General features: G+C 38.7%; 1 protein-coding gene across 2 annotated transcripts in view; it reads right to left on the reverse strand.

Annotated features, from left to right (window-relative positions):
* TXNRD3 (thioredoxin reductase 3) overlaps window positions 1-9,628 on the reverse strand; it is a 95,302-nt gene that overhangs the window by 20,629 nt on the left and 65,045 nt on the right. For both annotated transcript variants that reach the window (XM_006876224.1, XM_006876225.1), the window contains one exon: window positions 6,446-6,553. In XM_006876224.1, the coding sequence (XP_006876286.1) occupies window positions 6,446-6,553 (108 nt within the window). The remainder of the gene's footprint in view (window positions 1-6,445; window positions 6,554-9,628) is intronic.

Genomic DNA, 9,628 nt, shown 5'->3' on the forward strand with positions numbered 1-9,628 from the left:
ATAAATGGCTGTAATTTGATGAACTTGACCTATACTTGTGGATGTGGTGATGGTGGTGGTGATGGTGTGCCATGGAGTCAGTTCTGACTCATAGCAACCCTGTATAGGGTTTCCAAGGCTGTAAATCTTTACGGGAGCAGAAAGACACATCTTTCTCCCATGGAGCAGCTGGTAGTTTTGAACTGCTGACCTTGCAGTTAGCAGCCTAACTCACAACCACTATGCTACCAGAGCTCTTTTACTTATGGATGTTGTTGTTGTTAAGTGCTGTCGAGTTGATTCTGACCCATAGTGACCCTGTATAGGGTTTCGAAGGAGCAGCTGGTGAGCTTGAACTACTGATCTTGCAGTTCAAATGACTTTGCAGTCTGATGCATTAGCCCACAGTGCCACAGTAGCTCAAAATATCAACAAAGAGAGAAGGAGTCTTCACATCAAAGATCAAACCTATCCTCTCTATACACAGGGTTGACAGGGACAGGGAACTTAGACACTGGCTACCTAAAAAAAAAAGGGGGGGGGTCTATAAAGGCACGAAGTGGCTGGCTTACAAGTTTTCAAGAGGGAGTTTAGTTAAGTTTGAGTGTGCAGGGGAAGGTAAAATCCCTACTAAATAGTTTTCCTATTGTCTACATGGGTCTGGTGAAAGGAAATGGGGATTGGATTAATTTGATTCAATAGTGAATAACTGTTATCATACCTAATTGCGATGGTTACAATTGTAAAGGTAGAAGTTGTGTAATGAAAGGGAGGGAGTAATCTTATAGTCCAGGAACAGAGGATCCTAGGACCATGAAGAAAGAAGAGCATGAGCAGAATGTGGGACCCTATCTAGAGAAACAGCAACACCAGAGATGGAGGCAGAGGTGATGACATGGAGATATAGAGCAGCTGAGGACTCTAGACTCATGGAAAGAGAAAGGCTGTATGCAAGTGGCCAGGAGGCTGGCTTCCAGAATGTGCCCTTTGGTTGTTTAAACAATTTATATTCTTGCATGCTTTTTTGGGTACATTAAAAAAAGGGGGGGGGGTTCTTGATAAAAGAAGCAAACTATGATGGTTTTCAAGGGAGGAGGAAGTGATTCATGCACTAGAGAGTAAACAAGCCTTGAGATGGCTAACAGGGCAGGCAATATACAACCAGAGGAAGGCTGACAGAAGAAAGGTAAGGTGGTGGGAGACAAAGGGAGGAATGCATTGGTTAAAGTAAATAGATGTAAATGCTGTTAACTGTTGGTGCATGGAGGGGATTGCAACCATGTAGTGAAGTAAAGTGTATGATTTGTTGACCATAAAACTGATGATCTGCTCTGTAAAGCTTCACTCAATTCACAATGCAGAGTTTTAAAAAATACTACAAGAACAAACAGACATAAAAATGCAAATTTTGAAACAATATGAAACCTACGAATAGAAATCTAGAAAATTAATAATACTAAGATCTCAGAAATGAACAATAAATTGAAAACACAAAGGAGCAGATCTGAATCAATGGAAGTCCAAATAAGTGAGTCTGAAGAGAAATCTCTAAATACTAGTAAGCTAGAAGAACAATCTGCAAAAAGGTAAAAAAAATCAAAAGAAAGCCCAAGATTTACATGGGACACAGCATAAAGAGGAATCACTTATGGGTGATCAGAATTCCAGAATAGGAAAAGATTTTAAAAATGCACAGAGAAAATTTTCAGAGAGTTTCTGAAAGAAAACTTCCTTAACATCATGAAAGAAGAGAAGACAACCATTCAGGAAGCTGAATGAACCCCAAACAGGAGAGATCCCAAAAGAAAATCACCAAGATGTGTCATAATCAAACTTTCCAAAACCAAAGACAAGGAAACAATCCTGAGAGCAGCTTGAAAAAACTAAAACCTGCCTATAAAGGAGAACCAATAAGACTAAGTTCTGATTTCTCAGCAGAAACCATGCAGGCAAGAAGGCAATGCATGACACACACAAAACTCTGAAAGAAAAAAATTGTCAACTAAGAATCATATACCCAGAAAGCTCAAATACGACTGCAAAATTAGGACTTTTTAAGATAAACGGAAATTAAAGGAATTTGTAATAACCAGCACAACTACAAAAAATACTAAAGGGTACTCTTTGGACTGAGAACTAACAACAGCACACAACAACCTGATATTAACATATATGACAACAACACCCAGAACCCAATCCAGATGTAGAAATATCCAAAGTGAAACAAACCTATATGACCAAAAATAGGGAACCAGATATATAAATTTATAATCAAGTCAACTATCAATTAAAAATCAAAAAGAAGGAAAAATGTAGATACAGAACTTACAAATGGCAAGGAAGTCAATTAGATTTCAAAGTAAAGCAGGCTGTTTTAAATGGGGAAAAAAATGAATAAATTCCAAGGTAACCTCAAAGAAAATTAATACATCTTCACATCAAAATAAAAAGTAAAATCAGAAAGATTTAGTAAACATCAAAACAGCAGCAATGAAGAAAATGAAAACTCAAAAACAAAATGGAAGAGCAGAAATTTATGTGGAACAAAGAAACTAGCAACACTACACACACACACACACACAAAATGACGGCAATCAATTCAGAACTATGAATAATTACACTGAATGTAAATGGATTAAACATACCAGTCAACAGACAGAGAGTAACAGAATGATACAAACTTTGGTACATACACAGTATGGAATACTATATGCATCACTGATGAATAATGATGAATCTGCGAAACACATCATAACATGGATGAACATGGAGAACATTACGCTAACTGAAACTAGTCAATTACAAAAAGACAAACATTATATGAGATCACTGTTGCAAAAAGATTTTTTTTTTTTGCTAACGCAAATATTCTATGATGGTTACCAGGGATAGGGAAAATTATTCATTAGGCAGAGGGTTGTTGTTGTTGTCAGGTGCCACCAAGTTGGTACCGACTCATAGTGACCTTATGCACAGCAAAGCTAAATACTGCCCAGTCCTGGGCCAACCTCACTACTGTTGCCACGCTTGAGTCCATCGATGCTGCCAGATGGATTGCCATCTCCTTGGGGGTCTTCCTATTTTTCTCTGACCCTCCACCCTACCAAATATGATATCCTTCTCCAGCGACTGGTCCCTCCTGACAATATGTCTGAAGTAAGAGAGATGAAGTTTGGCCATCTTGGCCTCCAAGGAGCACTCTGGCTGCACTTCTTCCAAAACGGATCTATTGGTTCTTTTGGCAACTCATGGCACTTTCAATATTCTCCTTCAACACCACAACTCAAAAGCATCAATTCTTCTACGGTCTTCCTTATTCACTGTTCAGCTTTTGCATGCATATAAGGTTACTGAAAATACCATGGCTTGGGCCAAGCGCACCTTAGTCCTCAAGTTGACATCTTTGCTCTTCAACACTTTAAAAATGTCTTATGCAGCAGATTTTCCTAATGCAATACGTCGTCTGAGTTCTTGACTGCTGCTTCTGTAAGTGTTGATAGTTGATACAAGAACGAAGTCCTTGACAACTTCAATCTTTTCTCTGTTGATAAGAATGTTATTTATTGTTCCAGTGGTGAAGATTTTTGTTTTCTTTACATTGACATATGTTAACTCGGGTGATAGGGTAGTTAATATATAACAAGAAGGCGGCTTGCACAAGAAAGATAATGATAGTGGAAGATACAGGGAGGAGTCTAAGAGTCAAAGTGAACAGAGGTAAATACTGCTACCTAACTGATGTACATGGAAGGGATTGCAATCATTATAATGACATACTGTGGCCTTTGGAATGTAGGACTGATGATCTATTCTGTGAACCTTCACTCAATTCACAATAAAAAGTTCAGAAAAAGAAAAAAAAAAAAAGAGGATGCACAAGAACACACACACTTGCAGTTAGTACCCATTTGACCTGGCATCAATGGCTGGATGATCAGAACACAACTTGAGGAAGAAAGAAGAGGGAAAAAAAAAAGGAGTAACCCACTGTAAATGGATGATCTTGACTTATGCTTGTGGATGCAGTAAGACAAAGGAGAAGACAAATCTGTAGAATAAGGATCATTCTCACCCCCTTGGTACACAGGATCAACATAGCAGGGGAACTTAAGACATTGGCTACCCAAAATGGGGGGACTACAAAGGCAAGAAGTGACTGGCTTACAAGCTTTCCATAAGGAACCTAGCTCCAGAGGACACAGGGAAAGGTAGAACCTCCACTGAATTGTTTCCAACCTGTCTAGATGGGGTTGATAAAGCTGATGGGGAAAGGACTCCTGTGGTTCAATAGGGAATGATTACCATCAGGTCTGACTGAGTGTTGGAAAGGTAAATGTAAATGTAGGGTAACAAAAGGAGGGGAGTGGCTGATTTTGCAGTCTATGAGTGGAGATCCCTGGAACCATCAAGGGAGAAAAGCGAAGTGCATAACCCTGTCCGGAGAAGCAGTGACACTAGGGATGGAGGCAGAGGTGATGACATGGACAGAAGGAGCGGCTGGGAACTCAGGAATCAGGGAGGGAAAAGGGTTGTGTGCTGGCGGCCGGGGGGCAGGAGTGTGGGGTGTACCCTTTGATTGTTTGATGATGCATGCAGGGAACTGTGATCATTGCAATGAAACAAAGTACAACAGGATGAATGTAAAGATAATGTTCACTCATGTAAACTAACACATAATTGACAATGAAAACTTAAAAAAAAAAAAGAATAAAGAGTTGTATAAAATCTACTATTATATTTATCAAAGGGATATTTTGAGACTATAAGAAGTATATAATGCTTGGTAAAGCAGAGGGTCAGCAAAACAGAGAAAGACCCTCAACAAGATGAACTGACACCACCTGCAACAATAGGCTCCAATATAGCAATGACTGAGAGAATGGAGCAGGACTGGGCGAGGTTATGTTCTCTTGTACATAGGGTCACTCACTATGCTGTCTCGACAGCACCAAACAAGAACAACATTTACTATATCAAAATGTCCCTTTTATAAAAACACAAAGAAATCTCTTCACTTCTCCCCCTGTCAGTCAGGACACTTAGAGTGGAATAATTCCAGTACAAGTCTATAGGACTTTAGGGCATGAATTCTGTAAACCAAAAATGTAATCTTTTTCCCAGTACCATCTTATTTTTCCTACCTTCATTTTTTCACATTGATTTCCTTACTTACATAAAAAAATTATGAATGTATTTTGAGAAGTTTCTTCAAATCCCTTTGTAATAAGAATTTTTAAACTCTTAGACCAAATTTTTAGTCCTGTCAAAGTGCAAAAAATAAAACAGGCAAGCTAATCGGCAGTTAACCTTAGGAAAAAGATCTTAAAGTAATCCCATAAACATGAAGAACATGTTTTCTATAAAAAGATTCCTTTTTCTGGGGTATTGCCTTCTATATTCTTCCTCTCATGTACCTAATGGGCCTGAGCAGGGCAAAGCAGGGGTGTGTGAAAAAGAGCTGGAAATAAATATGTACAGAGGACATCTTTTTGAGACTGTAAACACCCTACCATAAGCTAACCAACCTAAGAGCTGACTCAGTTTACTCACCTTAAGCCCATCAATAATGTAGACTACAAGAGCCATGCTAATGTGACATGATCTTGGCTACTAGCCATTCCAAATAGAAGTTAACACCTGACCCAACTGAGACCAATCAAATGTGTTTTCCTATAGTGTGGAACTGAGACTGAGAAATAGTGAGTAAAAAAATCAGTTCTTCCAAAGTCCAGAACTACTGGAAAACTTGGGAGAAGAAAAGTCATGAGGAGACTTTAAAACATTTGTGGAAAAATGGAATTAAAAGATAATAACATTTTTCTACAAACTTTTTAAGTTGCCTTGTATTTTAGCTGCTACATGTACTCTAGGGGCAAATTTCTATTTGCAAAAAAGAATGAACTGTCTGCATACATAAAAATATACATAAACCCCAGGCAAATATAAGAGATTATGAAACACTTGAGATAGCCTTCAACTTCTTAGTTTTTATCCCTTCCCAAGGCCTTGATACATTATCACTCTTGGATTCCCAAAAGATCTTATAGTAACTTCCACTTCCTTGAATAAGCTTGCTCAAGCAGACTTTTATTGCTTGTAACCCAACTAAATTGTGGACTTGAACACATTTCACTTCCCTCTTTCTCCATTTGTATTTCTTAATAATTTGTTAGAGACAGAGTTTAAATTACTTAATTTCTAATTCTCCTATAAGAGGAATATGATTTCCTTTAACTATGTTGTTGTCAAATGTCATCACGTCGGTTCTTAGTGACCCTGTATAGGGTTTCCGAGGAGAGGATGGTAGGTTTGAACTGCTGACTGTGTGGTTCTCAGTCTAGTGCTTATCCTACAATGCCAAACCATGAGTCCATAGTAACTTACAAAACAACAAAATAGCTACTGTGAAGACCAATGACTGCTTAAAAGAGATATTCTTAGAAAGTGAAAAATAAAACAATCTTACTTCGAGATTCTCTTTTCCATATACATCAATAGCTTTCTCTTCAGATAATCCACAGCAACCGTACTCCAAAGGTGTAAATATTGTAGTTGGAACATTAATATAATCACACTGCAAGATAACAAATTACATTCTTTTATTTTATGGCACATTTTACAATAAAAACTACATTAACTATATTTTTAAAGGAAAACAAATAAATATAATTTAGTATAACTGAATCTTACACTAAAAATTTAATGGAAATTATATTATACTAAATGAGACCAGACAGGAGCATCAGACTCACAGTCCATGTATCAGCCAGCAATCAACAAATGGGACTGTCTCTCCCAAAACTCAAACTTGAAGTCTGAAAACCAAAACAAAGAGGTGGCAGTGAGGCCACATGACTACTCCTAAAAACACTGGTAAATAGGGTCTCTCTCCATCACTAAGATTCTGGACTCTGATTTCTTGGTGTACTTCTATCAGGTGAACTATTATCCTATTACACTGAAAGCTAAAACCACCACTGGACCATTTCATATTACTGTGCCACTACGAAGACAAATAAATAAAGAGCTCCACTGTGTTGTCTTTGACTATCAAAGAGAAATGGCATGTGTGGGGATGGAGGGACTGTGATATCCCATGGGGGCCAGAATGAGGGTAAGTAATCTTTATATTTTTAACAGCTTTATTGAGATTTAATTCACATACTAAACAATTTAACATATATCGTATCCACTTTAATTGTTTTTATTATGCTCAGATAGGTACAATGATCATCATAGTCAATTTTAGAAGATTTTCATCACCTCAAAAAAAACCCCTCCATACCCTTTTTTTAAATCACCCTCGTACCCCTCCACTCTACTCACATCCCTAAGCAACCACCAATCTACTTTCTGTCTCTCTGTTCTGGACATTCATATGAATGAATCAGTGTGGGTAATCTTACAAACCCATGGACAGATGGAACTACCTTCCAAAGCCTTATCAGACAACGAGAGAGTATGGCTGGCCATCACCAGAAGACTAGAGGCTCTGGAACTGACAGAAAATTTTTGCATTTGTTCTTGAGGGCAGTGACTGTGGAAAGGAAATATGACTACAGACTGTATCACTGCCAAGAGGACAAAGGGTCTTTGTGATGGTGTGGGTCAGGAGGTAGAGGTATTAAAACTGCACGCATGGAAAGAAAGCTGTATGTAGATGACAGAGAAAGAAGGTCAGGTGGGAGGTATAACTAGAGATGATAGTCACTGTGTGTGTGATAGTTCAGGTTTTGTACCAACTTGGCTTAGCCAGAATTCTCAATGGTTCAGAAGTTATCATCTCCATGAGATAAAAAATAACGCAATAAAAAAAAAAAAAATCCACCAATAAAAAAATTAAAATAATGCAATCAGCCCTATGATGTGATCTGATGTGATCAGCTTTGATCTGATGTGATTATCCTAAGTGTTGTAAATCCTCACTTTTATGATGCTAATGAGGACAGCTAGAATCTACAGGATTAGGTATTATCTTGAGTCAATCTCTTTTGAGATATAAAAGGAGAGTAAAGTGAGCAGAACTTCGAGGGACATACTACCACCAAGAGAGAAGAGTTGGGAGTGGAGTGGAGTGCATCCTTTGGGCCTGGGGTCCCTGCACTGTGAAGCTCCTCGATCCAGTGAAAGACTGATGCAGAGATGTATGGAGATCTCCAAGGAATGCAGGGCCTACAGATGCTCAAAGGAGACAAGGACCTTTCCCCAGAACAGACAAAGGGAACGCCTGCCTTCCCAAGAGCCAACGCTCTGAATTTGTATTTCTAGCTCCTACAGTGAGAGAGAATATAATCTGGTTATTAAAGTCATCCACCTGTGGTATTTCTGTTACAGCAGCACTAGAGATCTAAGACACTGTGCCTACCAGACAGAGGTCCCGTCAAAGGGCAACACTGCCAGAACCATATGGTCCCTTTCTGAGCCCTGTCAGATAGTAATAGGTGATTAGATCGTGATAGGCACCTAACCCCTGGAAACCTAATAACAAGCTAACCAGAAATCTATGTGGAATGGCAAAAAAAGGTGACCTCTGTCAATCAAATTCTTTCTTTTGCAGGAAAATTAGCTGAAAGCAAAGAAGGAATTCTCTAGGTGGTAGTAAGATAAAAAGAAAGAAGCCTCAAGAATTGCAGGGAACAACATATTATAAATGTCTTCGACCTGCTGTTGTGGCATCCCAGAGCAGCCTTGACCCCAGATCTAGCCCCAGCTCTAATTTCAGTGAGACTTGGTCCTAGTATGGTTCTTGTTCTAAGATACTGTGTAAGTCTACTTATTATTCTGTGTGATTATTATAAACTCCCTCAACTTGTATAGTTTGAGTGAGTTTCTAATATTTGTTACTCAAAAGCAAAACAAAACGAAACACCACCACCAAATACCCTTAAATAAGATGATTTGTATACAACATGGAGTATAGATGACTGCAGGGCTGTTGTGAAAATTGCATGCTACCAAAAGCTGTTATGATTGACATAAAGAGAATTTTTTTTTCTTTTGTTTTGATTGTTGAGACAAAACTGAACAGTCTAATAAGGAACACCTTGTGGCACAATGGTTAAGCATTCAGCAGTATCTCTGTGGGAGAAAAGGCCAGGAGATCTGCTCCCAGAAGATAGATAATTCCATGGAACAACTTGGTCAACCAACACAACATAGTCTAAAAAGTTTATATTCTACATCCTAGTATGGTAAGTAGTGACTGGGGTTTTACAAGCTTGGAAGCAGCCATCTAAGATACAATTACCTACAGGAATCACAGCCTCATCGATTCAGAGACCTGGGTCCTGACTACTACTACCAAGAGTTCTGACCAGGGACACAACAGAGAGGAGAGTCCTGATTAGAATGGAGAAAACTATTAGAACAAAACTCTAATTCTTGAAAAAACAAAAATAATAATAAAGGAAGAACAAACAAGATGGCGGATCAGGTGGAAGTGCAGTGAAGAGCTCCGTCAGCAACAACACAGAAAACCTCACCAAACAGGCTCAGGGGATGGTCCCAGAACTTGGAATCACATATAACGGAATATTTATAAGGTTGGAAGGCTTACAGCTAGGGATATTTGTGGCAGAAGCAAGAAATCCTCTGTTTTCTAGTCCGGGATGCTCAGCGGTTCCAGGAGCCACCATCTTGGGTGAGACCA

The sequence above is a fragment of the Chrysochloris asiatica genome, unplaced genomic scaffold (assembly GCF_000296735.1).
Source record: "Chrysochloris asiatica unplaced genomic scaffold, ChrAsi1.0 scaffold00367, whole genome shotgun sequence".
In the NCBI taxonomy this organism is placed as follows: Eukaryota; Metazoa; Chordata; class Mammalia; order Afrosoricida; family Chrysochloridae; genus Chrysochloris; species Chrysochloris asiatica.